Raw genomic sequence first — 18227 nt, forward strand, 5'->3', positions numbered from 1 at the left:
TTTGGAAGCTGGAGAACCCCTTAAATAAAGTATTTTACAAGCATGTTCAATTACCAAATTGTACAGCGCTGCGGATTATGTTGGCGCTATATAAATATTACCAAAAAAAACTAAAGTGACAGTTAGACTTGAAGAGATGAATGACTAGTAACGGATGCGGCGTCTATAATGTAGGATGAAAGGTTGCACTAACTGGACGGCACTTCTTTGTAGATAACACTAAAGAACTTAAAACCAGTGTGAGACTCTGGGGGAAAATAATGTTCCAGCTACCAAGCATTCGCCCACCACTTTCCATAGCAACCGTCCAGCTCTGACCTCTGCCTGCACCCCACGGCCCTAAGCAACGAGCAGCAGTAAGAAGTCACATATCGTTTGAGCATGCGCTGTACACAGACCGCGGCCATCTTGGGCACTCAATTGACTGCGCTTGCGCAGATCTTGTAGCATCACGTCCGGTCCGGTGTGCGCTCACCTAACATACCCGTGTTAGAGCTGCGATATAGTGTTGTCATGTACCCGGGCTGGCCTCCTCGTTACGGTGGCGCGGTCGGTCCCCCGGCCCCAGCAGGGCCTCCTCCGGGCCCGGCCTTCCAGAGCCTCCGGGACCAGCACTTAGCTCAGCTAGAACAGCTCCAGCGTATGCATCAGAGACAACTAGAATCCGTCCTGCCCGCCGGTGCACCGGTGGCTCCGACACCCCCTCCACGGCACTACTTCACACCTCCGCGACCCCCTGCTGCCTACCCATTTCCTCCACCCCCGCCCTATGGACATACCGTACCTCCGCCCGATTACCAGCAATCCGTGGCCCCGCCACCCCCTCCAGAGCCCGACCAGCCCCCGCCACCCCCTGCCCCAGAGCAACCCCCGCTGCCTCCACCTCTGCCCACCGCTTTGGGCGTCCCCGTAGATAAGAGCACAAGCTTGGAGGTAATGGATCCTAAATGACGAAAAAGTGTGCGATTCTGTGATTGTGGGGGGATTGTGTGCCTATATGTGGGGAATACACTGATTATTGTGTGCCTATATGTGGAGAATACACTGTGATTGTGGGGGTACTGTGTGCCTATATGTGGGGAATACACTGTGATTGTGGGGGTACTGTGTGCCTATATATGGGGAATACACTGTGATTGTAGGGGGTATTGTGTGCCTATATGTGGAGAATACACTGATTATTGTGGGGGGATTGTGTGCCTATATGTGGGGCATACACTATGATTGTGGGGGGTATTGTGTGCCTATTTGTGGGGAATACACTGTGATTATTGTGGGGGGTAATATGCGTGTATATCAGGTGGGCAGCCCTATACAGATTGAATAAAAGGATTAATGTGGTTATCTGTAGCAACTTGCAAAGAGGTAGAATTAATTTCCTTTGTTTGATGGCCATAGAATGAACAGGTTGTTCCATATTATAAGATGCATATGGCATATTAAGGTACATTCACGTTACGGTTTGGACTTCTGCTTATAATGGGGTTCAATATTGACTGCAATGGAGGGTAATGTGACTGTATGTTGTTCAACATACCCTACATTGATCAAGCGGCAGGTGAAGCGACTAAGATGGATTATCTGGTGACAAGTACAGATTGTGGTTTTACGACTTAACAATGATTGGACAGATAACTGCGGCTGTTGAACTGTATAATGGAGTAATTATCAGTAGCAACTTCAGCCATGTTAGCAGGATGTGTAAGCAAAAAGGGGAACAGGACTTTTTGGGTACACGCAATATATAGTGGTTAGAACTTCTAAAAGTGATCCAAAAAGGTCATGGAGGGGGCAAATTTCATTGATGTATGTAGGAAGCAAAGGCTGACTTGCCTAGTGTGATCCAACAATAGAGATACTGTAGCACAGATTGCTGTTGGCTATGATAGAAAAGGTTCCAGAAGACGGGATATCACAACTTGCTTCATAGTAAGGGCTAGTTCACACGGGGCATGGAATGGCGTATTTTGGTCCTGATTTTGATGTGGGAAGCCACATCAGTATTGGACCAAAATGTGCCTGCCACGACTGTCATGCCTTCAGACAGTTGCAGCTTCCCCCTCCGGAGTAGGCTCAAATGATAGGGCCTAGTCCCGAGGGTGCTGCCTCGAGGCGGACGCCGGGGCTGAATCAGCTGTGGAATCCGCCTGAAGAAAGAGCAGCTCACTGCTTTTTTCTGTGAGCCGGAACATACCGCTCACAGAAAAAAGTAAGCTAGCGGTCTACCTAGATCTCTATTGTGAGGGGGCGGATTCTGACGTGGATTCAGCACCAAAATCTACCCCCTCTTGCCCTGTGTGAACGAGCCCTTAGACTAGTTTGAGTACTAGATGAATGCTGTTCTGTAAGAAGTATTGATATGAGCATGCGTGTCTTGTCTGAGTTATTGAGGGCACTGAGATGCACCATAGATAAGCTGGTAGAGGCAGTGGATGCATTGACCAGTGTACTGCTGGGAATAGACACTTTTGGGGACAATTGTATAAACTGCACCCCCCTTGCAGTCTGATTTGTGGGTCACTCTGAACAATTAGATTTAGGTAAGTCCAATCTGTGGCTACCCCTTCTTGCATCTAACAGGATGCACTTGTCTTGGTGCTCTAAACCACATGGCACCTCCAGATCTCAAGATCTGTGCTGCCATCATGAAGAGGACATACATGATAGCTATTGATTTTTAATGTTATAGCTGGCTCATGTATATCTGGTCTTTTCCATGTCTGCCCAGTAAAGGTAATTCCATAGTTATGCAGAATGTGTTCATTACATGTCTAAAAATTGTGTATATTGGAGTGGGGAAGAGTTGTCTTTTGTGATGTTGATGCAGGGAACAGGTAAGCGTATGGCATTGGGGTACACACTGTGTGGATAACATGCAGATTTTTACGTGGCAGATTGGCAATGTAATACAGTACCATTTAAAGAGATTGTCTGGGTTATTATAATAGTCCTAATTCATCTGACAGATTGTTGATGATTGACTACCCTGGTTGCTTCACCCCTCCCTCCTTTCCTGATCTCTTTACTATATTCAGCCAGCCCCATAGTCCCAAACTTGGGGTCTGGAACTAGACTGGAAATTCCTGGCCAGTCATCAAGAATACATTGGATGAATTGAAGTAAATTTAACTAATTGGACATCCCCTTTAAAGCGGACCTTTCACTTTTTCTGGCAGTTTTATATACTGCTAGAAAGCTGACAATGTACTGAATTCAGTTTTCTTGGTATGCACCCCAATGCCAGAGATATCAGTTTCGTTAGTTTTGGCACTGATATCGCTCCACTGTCAGAATGGCTGTCCTCACAGCCTAACATTATCACTGGGTGGTAGGAACACACTACTCCAGTACTCTTCAATAGCCGCCTACTGTCAGAGTGAAGTCTATTGATGACGCTTAGCAGTTTAAGGCCTGCCCTTCTGACAGTGAAGGACTATCCATGCCAAAACTAACAGCACTGAGGCATGTAGCGTCAAAGCTAAAAGTACGTTAAATTAAGCACACTGTCAGCTTTCTAGCAGTAGATAATACCGCTGGTGTCTGAAGACGTGAAAGGTCCTCTTTAAAGAGGACTTTTCATGTCCTTGGGCACATGCGGTTTTATATACCATTAGAAAGCAGGCAATGCGCTGAATTCAGTGCACTGTCGGCTTTCCCGTTATGTGTCCCGGGGCTGGAGATATTAGTGTTGTTATAATGGCAACAATCTTTGACAATACAGAGATATGGACGAGTACTGTCAGGAGGGGCGTTACTCACAGTCCAGCTAGACTGTCAGGAACGCCATTGTGACAGTGGTCAGAGATTGTTGCTGTTATAACGAAACCAATATCTCCAGCCCACCAATATCTCCGGGGCACATAATGGGAAAGCGGAAAGTGTGCTGAATTCGGCCCACTGTCGGCTTTTCAGCGGTATATAAAACCGCTTGAAAGGTTCTCTTTGAGTCAATGAGCTTTAATTAAACCCTTTTTAATGATGCAGATTCTTCAGCACAGAAAATTTTCGCACCATTTCAATTCTTTGTGCGGATTCTATCAATTTCAATGAGCCAGTTAAAATTAGCAACAAAATCCACAATAAATCAAAGGCAAAATCTGCAGAATACGATTTTAAGTATGCATGTACCCTCAGTGGCGGGAGCTGCTGTTTGAAGGGCAGTGTGAGTCACGCACATTATATTACATTTTATTTTGGGCTCCATGTCATTGCCCAGGTCTGTGTGTAAATGCAGTATATACCGTGTGGATCTTGGGATGTATTTTTCTACTGATCTTGGGATGTATTCGTCATTTATTTGGGTTTTCATGTTGCAGGAGCAGCAGCAGTATTATTATAAGCAACATCTGCTGAGTCTCCAGCAGAAATCCAAGAAACCTGTGAAGGAGGAGAGTGCTCCAGCTTCAGATATCCTGCTCAGCATCCCACACACATCTGCAGGACATGCTCCACCCCCACCTAGCCAGGACCTGCCCCCATTGGATAAGGCCCTGCCTCCTGTACAGGCTGCCACGGTAAATTTCCCAAGGGTTATGTGTAGCGGCAGGCAGCACAAGGATATAGCTTACAATATGGGGTGGAGTGATCTGTTTGGCGTCCATGTGTTATAGGGCTGGTTGCTTGCTGCTGTTGCTACAGTCAGAGTCAGGGAGTGGTGGTGGGGGGGTCACCTCTTATCTACAGAAAATAAAGTTGTGTTCATTATATCCGTATTATTCCTTTAGCCAAATATGAACCTGACAGAAGATCCGGAGCAGGCACAGAGACTGAAGACCCTGCAGGAAGCAGCTGCACACTGGCAGCAGCATGAGCAACATCGCTTGGGTTTCCAGTATCAAGGTATCATCCAGAAACACAGCGCACTGCAGCAACTTCTCCAGCGATACCAACAGCTATTAGTTGAGCCACCACACCTTGCTGTAAGTCTAATAGTCCTGGGGAATGCTTTGGTTCCTGGTTTGTCGTTGTTTTTTTTTTTTTCATGTGATGACAATGCCTCCAGTAAAACTGCCCTTAGTCCAATCTAGTTCATTATTGCATCTGCACTGTATGTCCATCAGCACTGCAGGCTGTACTGTATGTTGAACTCAAGAGCATTGATGACTCCACATCAAATCTCCTGTTGTAGATAGAGCAACACTCGCAGGAGACTGACATTGTGCTTAAAGCCTCTTCTCTGGCAGTTCAGAGCAAATTCCACTTCAGACATTACCGTGAACAGCTACCAAATAACAGTTTTATTTGTAGAATGATTCTTTTTATATCTATATCTGTATATATTCTCTGTATAAGTAATCCATAGAGAGGGGGAGAGATGTGTATGCTATATAAAAAGTAAGTTGTTTATTGGACTGGATTGAAGCGGCTGCGCTTCCTGGATATATGCAGTGTAAACCTTTTTGTCACGGTGTTGGGATACTGTAACATAAGTGTTCAGGGACTTTTGTTTTTTTAATGTAGATTGTGAGCTCCACACAGAGCTCACAATGTACATTTTTTCCTATCAGTATGTCTTTTTTGGAATATGGGATGGAAATCCATGCAAACGGGGAGAACTCCTTGCAGATGTTTTTTTTTTTTTTTTTTGCCCATGGCGGGATTTGAACACCAGGACTCCAGCGCTGCAAGGCTGCAGTGCTAACCACTGAGCCACCGTGTGGCCCCAGTGTTCAGGGACTTTAAACTGTTTGTTTTGTTTTTAAAAACTAATTTTATTGAAGATTCATAGGACATAGTAAAGTACCAAACATATAAGAAATAGTATAAAGCAAATATGTATAGCTACATAAACAAGAGCATGCCTGAAAGGAAAACAAGAAAAATGTTGGGCCTATAGTGTGACCCACTTATCGCCAGCCCTCCGGCAGATCCCAAAAGTTGGAGCAACACAACATACTGTACAGATTTGTAGGTAACATACCCAAATAATGAAATGGGATAACATGAAGGTACACAACAAGTCAAGTTAGAGAAAGGCGTGGAAACTCCAGACTACCCCCTACTCACTCCCCAGGCATAAAGGAATGTATAGCCAATCTCAAAGATAAGACAGTATACTGGGTTGCAGGGGTATCACACCATGGCCCCCATACTTTGTGAAACTTCTTTGGGCATTCTTTCCCCTTGTATACAATCTGATTAAAAGGAAGAATGGAGTTAAACTGATGTTTTTGTTACAGGCAATGTGTGTAGATGTGCAACTACAGCACTACGAATTGCAACAGAAACAGTTCTTACCCCTTCATCAGGAATGGGAGAGTCAATTTAAAAAGTGGCAGGAGTTATTACAGACTTACCCACACAAAGACCAGCTGCAGGACTACCATGTGCAGTGGACGTCATGGCAGGCACAAATGAAAGCCTCAAAAACTCAGCTGAAGGAGAAAGTGGCCTCTCTGAAAAATTTAAAGCAGCAGTATGGGGGCACTCACTACATTGCTGTTGTTCCTCAGTATCCATCATATTCTCAAGTCATGCCGCCTTCTGTGCCACCTACTGTTGTGCCACCTACTGTACCCCCAGGAATAAGTATCCCACCTCCATTTTCTGGACCTCCAATGTATAGCACAGTTCCTCCTCCTCCCTTGCCTACTGCTTCAACAACGGCTTATGCTGAAGCTGCTCCTCCTCTGCCCCCTGTGTCTGCTCCTCCATTACCACCTGTGACAAGTGTTCCTCCCCCTCCACCACCAGTTAATACTGCTACTGTGGAAGCAGTGCAGCCACCTTTACCTCCTGACAATGCAGCCAGCACTGAAGCTTGTGCACCACCTCCATCACTAGTGAACAGTGCTCCACCATCTGAGATGACAAATTCCAGCACCCAACCTCTACTAGCTTCAGATCCCAACTCTACTGCACCTGCTCACTCACCTGTAGAATTGGATCCTTCTGGAGATAAAGCACTAGCTACTGGCCTTTCCTATCAGGCGCAGCAAGCTCTGAAGAATGCCAAATCCTCATATACCCTGCAGGCAAAAACTGCCCCACCTTTTCCAACACATACACATCCGCTAGAGTTGCCAGCCACAGAACTTTGTAGTTCACAGTCAGTGGAGAAACGTCTCGATTCTAAAGATGTTGACTCCAAAATATTTTCATCTGGCCAATCAAACCTACCTGAGAAAGAACCTGCACCTCCTATCCCACTGACCACGAACTCAATGAACCTGGCAGGGCCAAGGTAATGTAATATTCTAAATCTAGTTTCCATAACTTTTTAATCTCTCTGAAATTATGATGAATATGGCATATATTTGCAACAGTTCAAATTCATACAATTAAGCTGATCTAACTTTTTTTTTTTTTTTTACTATTTACAATAGGTTTTCTGTTCCGGGCCATGGGCCTCCGTCTATAAGATTTCACACCGCCAGAGGAGGACAGTTTGATGGACCAAGAGGATCAGTTGGTTTTCGTGGTCCTCGTCCGTTTTTTGATGGAAAGCTCTTCCAGGGCTCCAATTTTAGTTCTGCTAATGAGGCTTTCCAAACTCAGAACCAGCCCTTTACCAAGGAACAAGTTTCTGAATCTACACCGGACCCCAGAGACGGTGACAAATCTATACACAGTTTAGAGCCTGGTGTCCATATACAAACTTCTTGTAAACAAACTTGGGAACGAAGTGAAGGAAATAGGGATATTGGAAAATGGGATAAAGTTCAAGGAGAGGTTCCTGGGAAAAAGTGGGATGAGCAGCATAATGTGCCTGTAAACAGATGGGACCAGACAGAAGAAACTTTGCAACAGACTTGGGACAAACCTGTGGTTCCCCAAGAACGCGGTTGGGACAAGACCGGTAGAGACAAATGGGATGCAAAAGGCAACCAATTTTCTAGTAGAACAGGCAGATCAGAGGGGCTTTCTCAGGAAAATAAAGACATTTTGGAAACTCCAAAGTGCAGTGCTGACAAACTAGACAGGCAGGCTGCAGAGAGGAATGAAGCGGTCCCAAGGGACATGAGAAATAAACATGAAAGTTCTCAATTTGAAAGACCAGATACTCAAAGAGATCAAGTGGATAATAAATGGGGAGACCAACCTGATAAGAACTGGAATGTTTCAGACTCCCAGCATGATAGATGGAGCGGCCCTGATAGAGTACCTCAAAATAGATGGAACATTGCAGAGAATACTCCAGACCTTTTTGGTGATGCTGGTGGGACCAGCTCTGATAGGGCTAGAAATCTTGAGGGACCTACACCCGATAGATTTAATGTTCGTGAAATTCCATTCCAGGGTCCTAATCGGTTCAGGTTTGGTGCTCCAGAGATGGCTGCTCGTGGAAGAGCTAGATTTCCTTTTGGAGCTCCACGTGGTAGATTTGAGGGTCCAGAGAGCTTTAACCGTCAGAGATTTGACAATCCTGAGAGACTTGCCAGGGAGAGGTTTGGTGGTCCAAATGGTGGGCATCAAGATCTGTTTAGCTGTCCAGAGGATCATCCTAGAGATCTTTATGAAGCCCCTAATTTTCCACCAAGTAGGAACCGCTTTGGTGCACCTAAACTTCCACCAGACAGATTTAGGGGTTCTGAAAATCCCCCTACCTTGGATCAATGTGGACCTGACAATACATCTCGTGATAACTGGGGTTTCCCTGAAGAGCATGACAACTTTAATGCAAATAATTCACAAGATAGTTGGGCAAGCAAAAGGACTCCATTTAATAAGAGTGCTGGTAGACCTGAATGGCATCCTGAGGGTGATATGACTGAGGGAAGACCACCTTTGCCCATAGATACTCCAGTAAACAAGCAAGAGTTGCATGTGGATAAAAGGTGGAAGAGAAGTGCTGCTCATGATGGTATAGGTGGGGAACAGTGGGGAAAGTTTGGCTTTTCCCCTGAAGACCAGAAGAGCAATCTCAGTTTACCACATGACAGCAGTGCTGAAAAAATGATGCCTCCTCCTGATGTGAAAATAAAAACTGATGAGCAAAATGCCCCCAAGACACTGCCTGGTACATTCCACAATCAATTTGCATCAGGTAACCAGATGTTTAAGGTTACTAGTGCTAAGCTGGGGAAACATGAAGGTGATGTCAATATGGAAAATGTTGACAAGACGTTAAATGATCGCGTAGTTAATAAAGATCTGTCTGTAGTCCAAAGGCCACCTCAGATAGTCAGACCTTCTTCTCCAAGTAGTAAAGCAGCTGAAATGGCAGATTCCAGCCTCTCTAAAACTGAGCCTTCAGTGTTTCAAAAAATGTGTGCTGACCAATCAGATAAAGGTTTACCTGGTCTTGACAAAAAAACAGACTCTCAGAGTGAAGTGACTGCTCCTGTGATTAATGCTACCAAGTTGAGTGGGCTCCAAGAATCTTCTGTTAGTTCAATTGAGGGGCCTGCTGTTGTAAGTGATGCCAGCATTGTTGGCAAAGAGGCTACAAAACCCAATCTTCCACATGTTTCTGCATCTAATACAACTGCTTCAACACCTGCATCTATGAACTCAAGTGAGATCCAGGTGTCTTCTGATAATGCCACTAAACCTCAGGCTTCTTCTACTGCCAAGAATGAATCTCCAGTACCATTCTCTTCTCGGTCTGTTGCACCACAGATTCCTGCTGTAAGACCTGGTGCACCCCATTTGCCCTCCTCAGTCATGTTTGGAACTCCTCAAGCCACTCCTATGAGACCTGGAGCCCCTCAGGTTGCTGCTCCTTTCAGGCCAAGGGTTCCTCAGGCTACTGTCCCTGTGAGGCCAGGAGCACCTCGAGGACCACCTCCAGTTAGACCTGGTGTTCCTCGAGCTTCACCCCCTGTCAGACCTGGAGCCCCTCGACCACCTCCACCTGCTATGCCTGGTGCTCCTTGGGCTTCTCACCCCATTAGACAAGGTATTCCTCAGGCATCTCCTCCAGTCAGGCCAGGACCTGTTAGAGCAGCTCGCCCTCCTAGACCAGGTGCACCTAGGATGCATCCCCCTGTTAGACCTAGTGACTTTCATACCCCTGTTTCTGATGAGTTCAATGTTGAAGTTTCCCAAAATGAAGACACTATGTATGAGCAGTCTATGGATGCAGATCCAAGGGCACAGTCTTTTTATAAAGGGAATGATCATGCCAAGTCCATGAATGAACCACAAATTCAGTCAGACCATGGTCAGATTATGGAGAGAAAGCCATTTTCCAGAATGTCAGGCCCAGAAAGTCATCTTGGCCATGTGAGACAAAGTTTTCCTAATCAAGACATGGAAAGTGATGAAAGTCATCTACACCATGAGCCGGCAAGAGTAGGTAGTTTTAGAGACTATGAAATGTCAGATGAGCCTGAATATTATCCTGATGATTTTCCAAGTCAAGGTCCAAGGAGAGGAGGCTTTGATCCTAGATTTCATCATCCATCCAGGGGACGTTCAAGGGGATTTGTTCGAGACAGACTTCCACCCAGGCCGGGAAGTCGAGATATTATTGATGCTCCCAGCGACAGAGGTTTTGAGCCTAGGGAACCATTTTTAGAAGAGAGACTACCATTTAGAGAGGGCCCAGATGACCTGCCACCATTTGATCGTGAGGCATTCCGAGGAGAACCACGTTTTTTTGAGAGGGAGAGATTTTCAGATCCGTTATTAGATGATCGAAGACGAGACCTTCCTGTTGAAGGTTCTAGAAGTGAGAACTGGGAGAGGGATCGATACTGGCGTGAACAAGAGTTTGCAAGAGACCCTTATTTCAGACAAGATAGGGAAGATCGACTCCCTTTGCCCATTCCACCATTGCCTCATGATTTAGATGTTAGATGTGATCCTTGGATTAGAGAGAGGAATTTAGACCGAGAAGGCTATTTTGACAGAGCAGAAAGACGTTACATATTTGACTCTGAGGTTAGTAGGGATTTTCCCAGAATTCCAGAAGATCTTGATAGATTGAGAGAGAGAGATTGGTTGCCTTCTCGAAGGTCTCTTTCTCCACATCGTCCTTTCTCCCCTATACAGTCACGTTCCTCATTGCCTCCTCTTCCACCACTTGACGACTACCTGGAAGACAGATGGAGGCTAGATAGAGATCTTGCAGACAGAGACTTTCGTGAACGAATGGAGCTCAGGATTCGAGAATACCCTGACATCTCTTTGTGGCGTGAAGAGAGAAGGCGCAATGAGTTTCTAGAAAATCCAAATGTAGAGCCCCGAGACAGCCGTTGGTATACATCTGAAAGGGTAGAGGAAGAAGGAATAAATCGGCTTCCTGTTCAGCCATCTTTAGCTTCAGAATCACTTGGACTTCCTGGACCATCCACAGTACCTGACTCTGAACCTGCTGCTCATGGTATGGTCGCACTGAGCCAGAGACAACATGAGATCATACTAAAGGCTGCTCAAGAACTGAAAATGCTTCGGTGAGTTGTCTTTTCTTGCATCATTGTATTGACCGAAGTGTGCTGTCCACCTGTAGCTTTTTGTCTGGAGTAGTTCTGCTTATGCATCTTGGTCTAGTAGGCTTGTACTTCATGAACCCAGGACTCCAGCGCTGCAGTGCTAACCACTGAGCCACCGTGTAGTACTGCACGTTCTTGTCATGACCAAGCAAGGGTGGGGGGGAAGGGCGATGTCACTCAAGCAAAGTGTGATAGATCTGGGTTGCAGCTATACTGTTATATAGAGATGAGAAGGAAACCCCACCAGGTGAGGAAACTCTCATAAAGTCTAATTTCCATAAGAATAAAACCAGTCTTCGTGATATTGATGCTGCAACGCAGGTCGAAATGCATCTTTGAAAAATGTAAAACGAGCCCTACAAGGTATTGTCATTGGTTTCTTACTAATTTTCTTGCTGACAAACTCCCTTTAAATACTTTATTGGAATAATGGAAGGTTTCACACAATGACCGCAACAGACTTTACCTGTCACAGACTGATTCTTATTCCCATTTATTCTTAAGTGAACAGCTTCATGTTTGTTTATTTTTGTAATGGAAGATAAAGTTGTGTATGCAGGACTTTATCTTCCTTACAAAAGCAAACCAACATGGTAGAAGGTCGTTCATGTTGTTTAGCATCAATGGGACAGTCAGAGATTGTTTGTGACCGTTCTGTGACAGCTAATGACCATTGTTGTCATCTTATGACTGAAAACAGCAACAGACTTTAGTAATGGTAGTGTGAGCAATCTCCTCCAGGTCCAGCAGTCATGTGATGCCTGTAATTGTATGAGCTGCTGTGTCCTAAAGGACCTTCAACAATTGTAAAGTTTGGTAGGAGGATAGATTAACCCCAGTTAAAAGGAAAATAAACAGGGAAAAAAAAAAAAAAAAGTGGGGGATTCAGACCCTAAATTACCTCGTGGCAGCCAGCTCATTAGTAACATTGCCATTGAAGCATGTGATAGCAGCAGGGCTGAATGACCTCCTGAGTGTCAGAACTTCAGCATAGTTGGATAAATTTCTCACTAAACGTAATTGTATCACGCCCCAATCAAAAAGTGATTAGCCTAAAAACGTTAACCAATAGATAATTTTCTGGCGATGCATTCCCTTAAAGAAAAAAATTGAGACTCAAGCTGGGTTCACACCAACGCTTGAACTTCAGTTCATGGTTTCCGTCCCTGAACCTGCTTAAAAAAATGCAGAGAGAAAAGTGTTTCATGCAGTTCAGTGCTTTTCTGTCCACATTTTTTGCCTTTTTTGTTTGGAAACCTGGTAGACTCCACTATAGTCTATGGGGACCCCTGAACGGAATCCCGAACGCAGGTGTGAACCTAGTATCAGAAATATATCTCATTCTGCTGTGTGGATGTGAGGTTACAAAGAGAATCTATTTTTCTCCTGCATTGAACCAGTTGAGGCTCCCTTATTCTAGGACAGGGTACGTGACAGAAGGTGCACAAGTTTATATCCTCATTCATATCCCAAACAACAAGAAAAAAACTATTGAAAGTCCACAATAGCCAGGTAGTAACAGCTATCATATGCCGCTGCTTCAGGCACCAGAATGCAGTATTGTACTTTAAAATTGGCTGACACCAAGTTAGTAGGTATTAAGTGGCACAGATGTAATGCATTTCATTGGCTTCTACGTGTGTTTATCGATCTATCTTACAACAGTGATTAAACATTGAGTGCTTCTAACAATTATAAAATTATAGCCAGTATGCCGCTCAGTTTTGCCTACTTTCCATCTTCTTGCAGATGAATACTTGTGATGATCGGTGTCCAGATCTCAGAACGAATTTCAGGCTGAGAAATCTGGCTGATTTACAGATTGGATTTTCCAGTCCAGAATCCTCTGTGTAGAGGTCCTAAAATACCTATTGGTGAATGTCATTTGCAGATAGTGACCATCCAATTTTTCAGTAACTTACTACATTGTGGTGTGTTAAAGCCACAGCAGATAGGAAGTATTACTGTTCCACTAGTCCAGGGCTGCATTTACTAGAGTGAAGGTTCACTAGCTGACAGGTCTTTGACGTTACATTTCTAATCCACAGGGAGCAGAAAGAACAGCTGGACAATCTGAAGAATTTTTTCAGTGATTCAAAACCATCTGATCCCCTGAAACCTGCCACAGACCCTCAGGTGAGCATGTCTGCATACAGTGGGCAGTTGTATGTGCAGGTGGTGCTAAGAAGTTTAACCCTTTAAAAATAACTGTTTAGGGTGTGTGCCTATAGGTATAATGGGGGCAGAAAGTCCACAGAGAAACTGTGAAAATGCAATGAAAAGCGCTGCAGGGGAAAAAAAAAGCAATGCTCATCCGCTGCAGGTTTTTGCTTCGTGGGCCTGAGCCTTAAAATATGTTTAGTCTATTCAGTGAATGTCATGGGGGGACATTACATTACGAACTATACAAATATGGTACGGCCGTGGTTCAGTGGTTATTTCTTTTCTGATTCCACACCATTCTCAGTTTTATCCCCCCCCATTGTACAGAGTGTTAAATGGTGACATTATGAATTACAATTTGTTGGGGCAAAAAATTTAAGTCTGGAACAGAAAAACATTATGGCTTTTGGAAGGCAGGGAGTAAAAAGCAAAAATTCAGAAACAAAATGACTGTGGATGAAAGGGGTTAAGGAGGATTTTGTGTCTTTATTTTGTTTTGTTAATAAAATATAATATAATAAATATATAATAGTTGTATAAATGATCCAGTTGTTATCATGCATTGGATGTTGCGCAGTTACTGACCTCTGTCTTGTGCACCTACAGTACTTTGGTCATTAGTTTTTGAGAAAACTGTTTGGACTTAATGCTTCATGTTTTATGTTCAGATGCCTCCAGACTCAATGGAAAAAAGAGGGGAGGCTTCCGTTATTGGCAGAGGAGTTGCAGAACACTGGGATGAAGACTCTTTCAGTGGACTTTGGGATGAAGAACGGCAAGCAAGTCAATCGGCAAATCTTCCAGTTGGATCCAAACTGTCAGGAATTCAGCAGACTGTGGACTATGCACATGGTAGAGGTGTGGTATCTCCCAATCCTTTACTGTGGGGGTGTTACATGCTGTCATCTTGCTTATTAGTTCGTGTTTTGTTTTTTTGTTTTTTCTACCCTAGACCTCACAGTGGGGAAAGTGGAGCAGACCCCCTATGGGGAGAGAGTGGTGTTGTTGCCTGAGCCTGCATTGGAGAGGGGAATTTCTTCATTTCCAAAAGGTATGGTCAGCAAATGTCACTAAAAACATGTTGTGCTTTGTATCTTTTACCTGGGGAAACTTTTAGCCTGCTTGTCATCTGCATTTTTGCCTGTAAGCTTTCCTCACACACCAGTTTTAATAAAGGGCTATGTTGTGCTGCTTCTGTTACCCCTATTGAAATACATGAACTGAACTGTTCCAAATGATTAACTTTAAGAGGATGTGCCTATAGTCAATGTTAAGAGTTCAGAATTATCTTACCCCCTCCCTTCTTCACGGGCTAATATGTAGAAAGTGAAGTAGAAGAAAACATTTTTCTTTAAAAAGATATATTACAAAGTTTCATATATTAACCTATAATATTCATTTATGAAAGGTTTTCATTTTGTACCTGGAGGTACGTTTTAACTTTCATTTATGCCTAGACTGTATCTACAGCATATTTGGCCAACCCGAACATTAAGTAAAGTTAAAACTAACCAGAGTGGTCCCTCTCAAAAATGTCACTTTTTTCCCATTTTATTGATGCAGAAGTGTTAAATCTGCATACAAGAGTGGGTTGTGGAGTACAGAAACTCATGTTTTGGAAGTGCTATGTGTGCTACTGACTGATCATAGAGGGAGCTAGGACAAAAACTAATATAAAGATCATTCCCATAAAATGGTCACATAATGCAGGTGCGATTATAGCCAACTGTAACAAAACATGAAGTGGCTACTGCAAGGGAAATGCCTGGATAATGGTTTTCCTGGCAAAAAAAATTGGTAGCCCTGGGAAGTGGAGCCCTTAAAATTAATTTCACACTTAAAGGGTTTGTCAAGTTGTTGGAGAATTCCTTTTTAAGGGTTATTTCCACCTCACAATTCTTTGTGAAGACTGGAATAACTACACCCCATCAAAAAGCACAGGGAGGCATTCCCTCAGGGCTCTGAGCACAGCATTGTCATCCATCCAGCACCGTCTTTCTTCTGCTCAGTCTGACATTCTCCCTCTCTTACAGGGGACCATCGCAAAATGGCCGACGGAACTGCCGACTGTGCATGTCCATCGGCTATTTTGTGGCGACATTGTGTTGGAGACCACCGTAAAATAGTGACCTTTACTCATGTCTACACTTCTCACTGCTGCTAAAACTTTCAGAAACTGCTACAAATCATACCATTTCATTTAGAAACAATTGTCTTTCTCTTGGGCCCTTTTCTTCTTCTCTCCTCCTTTTGCCTCTGCATAGACTTCTATGTAACCTGATCTGTGTGTGAGTTCTAGCCTGATGATTGATCTCAACAGTAAATTTAGCAGTTTAGCGCAAAGGAGGGAAGCTGAGGAGGAGATAAAGGAAAATGATTTTAAGTTATATTGGAAAGTTTATTATATGCACCTAAACTATTAATTTCCCAAAAAATTTAAATGACCGTTACTCTTGAAGACTGCACTTTACACCAACATAAATTTCTGTGATATTCTTCTGTAATTATTATAATGACTTGCCACTATATTTATTTTTTTGTAGATTATTTGATTGATTGCTTTGACCGAGACCTCAGGGACAGAGATCCATATTTTGAAAGGCAAAGTAGTAAACATCTCGACCGTCGAGGCTATGAGCGAGAAAGAGATCGTGATCGATCTGATACTCACAGGGACAGAGGAGACCATGACCGAGATCGGTATGACCGTGATCGTCACTCACGAGAAGAAAGGTAAATGATGGTTAGAAGGGGGAGGTCAGCTGTTTTAGACTTGGTGCTCACGTGTATGTTACTCCTGCAGGCCGTCATCGTCTTACCGCGATAAAGAAAGCTCAAACCGTCGTAGTGGCTCTGACAAATCTTCCTATGAGCGGAAGCCAGAGCGATCATCTTACGAAGTACCTCAACCTGCATTTGGAGGTTAGAAATTCCCTGCTTGATTTGAAGATGGGAATGTGGCTATTTAAAGTAAAAAATAATTTTTAAAAAAATTGGTAATTTTTTTTAAATATATATATTTTTTCCTCCTCCTAATAGCAACTCGTAGGGCTTATCCAGAGGAGAGGTCTGTAATTCCTCCTCCGGTGCCTGTACCTCCACCAGAGAAGAAGCCAGAGACCAAAAATGTTGATGATCTCCTTAAGAAGCCAGGTCGTGAAAACAGACCTGACAGGGTAAGTGTTCATTCTTAAATTCCCAGTGTCTTTGATATCTCTCTTCAGTGAATCCTCCTTCAGGTTACATTGATATTTGTATTGTTGTTCTAGATTGTCGTTATTATGAGAGGTTTGCCTGGAAGTGGAAAGACACATGTTGCCAAACTAATCAGGGTGAGATGATGTTTTGTAGCAGGACGTGTGCATTGTATTTTCCATCTGGTTGTACCTTTTAACACTCACCAGCCTTCCTGCTGTTTAATTCCCAGGATAAAGAGGTGGAATATGGTGGTTCTGCTCCTAGAGTCCTGAGCCTTGATGACTATTTCATGACTGAAGTGGAGAAGGTTGAGAAAGATCCAGAGACTGGCAAAAAAGTAACAAGAAAGGTGAGTTTTTAGATAGAAGTGATTGTACATAGAATACAATCTCCTACTTTTTTCTATGTACATAACACTGGATTTTCCATGTTCCTGGAGGTCATGGAGTATGAGTATGAACCAGAGATGGAGGATACATACCGCAGTGGCATGTTAAAGACCTTCAAGAAGACTTTGGATGATGGGTTCTTCCCATTCATTATTTTGGACAGTGTCCACGACCGTGTACGACAGTTTGAGCAGTTCTGGAGTGCAGCAAAGACGAAAGGATTTGAGGTACTATACTTCAGTGTGTGTGTATATGGTGATGATCGTTTTACTTTATTGACCTGTGAACATACCACATCATTTTAGTCATGTCGGCAGCTGGCTCTCATGTTTGTTCTTTTAGTTGTCTGTTTTTAAATCCAGGATCTGAGGGAAGCATCTGAGGGAAGCATCTACTTGTGGAGAGGCTAATCCAGGGGTACACACACACAGTGACTGATCATTCTTCCTGACTTTGTTTCAGGTTTACTTGGCTGAAATCTCTGCAGACATCCAGACATGTGCAAAGAGAAATGTGCATGGACACAAGCTGAAAGAGATTAGCAAGGTAAGGGCTGCTCCCTATTGAGGTGATCAGTGGCCAATACTTGAATTCCCTGACTTCTTGTTTGTTCCTGTATTATGGGTCACGTGATGATATTTTTCTCCACTTTCAGATGTCTGATAACTGGGAGCCAGCTCCACGACACATGATTCGCCTGGATATCCGCTCTCTGCTTCAGGATGCTGCCATTGAAGAGGTTTGTCTTAGTCAGTGCAGTTATGCTATACGGTTGTGGCCAGAGCGTTGCGGGCACAAACTAAACCTGGTTTTGACATACACAGGCCCCTGCTTGTGTTTTTTCACTATCTGTCAATCACAGTACGATGTGAAATACACACATATTCCACTAAGCTGGATAGATGACATTGAGACACCCATTATTGTGGCTGTCCTTTCCATTGCACACTTCACCCGTCATGCGTTGTTTTTTTTGTTTTTTTTTGGGGGGGGTTTTGTACCACAATGTAGGGCTGTGAAGTTGGTAAGCTACACTTGCAACTTCAAATCATCTGTTTTAATACTCTACTCCTTTATCAATGGCTGACTTTCTTTTCAT

The 18227-nt window shown here is 43.8% G+C and overlaps 1 protein-coding gene across 1 annotated transcript in view; it reads left to right on the forward strand.

Annotated features, from left to right (window-relative positions):
• The first annotated feature begins 443 nt into the window (after positions 1-443).
• YLPM1 (YLP motif containing 1) overlaps positions 444-18227 on the forward strand; it is a 35954-nt gene continuing 18170 nt past the window's right edge. The window contains exons 1-16 of the mRNA XM_075282287.1: positions 444-933; positions 4317-4514; positions 4725-4919; positions 6180-7183; positions 7326-11339; positions 13427-13514; positions 14210-14399; positions 14494-14592; positions 16085-16274; positions 16345-16463; positions 16581-16717; positions 16811-16873; positions 16969-17088; positions 17179-17355; positions 17591-17674; positions 17784-17867. Coding sequence (XP_075138388.1) covers positions 514-933; positions 4317-4514; positions 4725-4919; positions 6180-7183; positions 7326-11339; positions 13427-13514; positions 14210-14399; positions 14494-14592; positions 16085-16274; positions 16345-16463; positions 16581-16717; positions 16811-16873; positions 16969-17088; positions 17179-17355; positions 17591-17674; positions 17784-17867 — 7182 coding nt within the window. The 5' untranslated portion in view covers positions 444-513. The remainder of the gene's footprint in view (positions 934-4316; positions 4515-4724; positions 4920-6179; positions 7184-7325; positions 11340-13426; positions 13515-14209; positions 14400-14493; positions 14593-16084; positions 16275-16344; positions 16464-16580; positions 16718-16810; positions 16874-16968; positions 17089-17178; positions 17356-17590; positions 17675-17783; positions 17868-18227) is intronic.

Source organism: Leptodactylus fuscus, chromosome 7 (assembly GCF_031893055.1).
Source record: "Leptodactylus fuscus isolate aLepFus1 chromosome 7, aLepFus1.hap2, whole genome shotgun sequence".
Classification (NCBI taxonomy): domain Eukaryota; kingdom Metazoa; phylum Chordata; class Amphibia; order Anura; family Leptodactylidae; genus Leptodactylus; species Leptodactylus fuscus.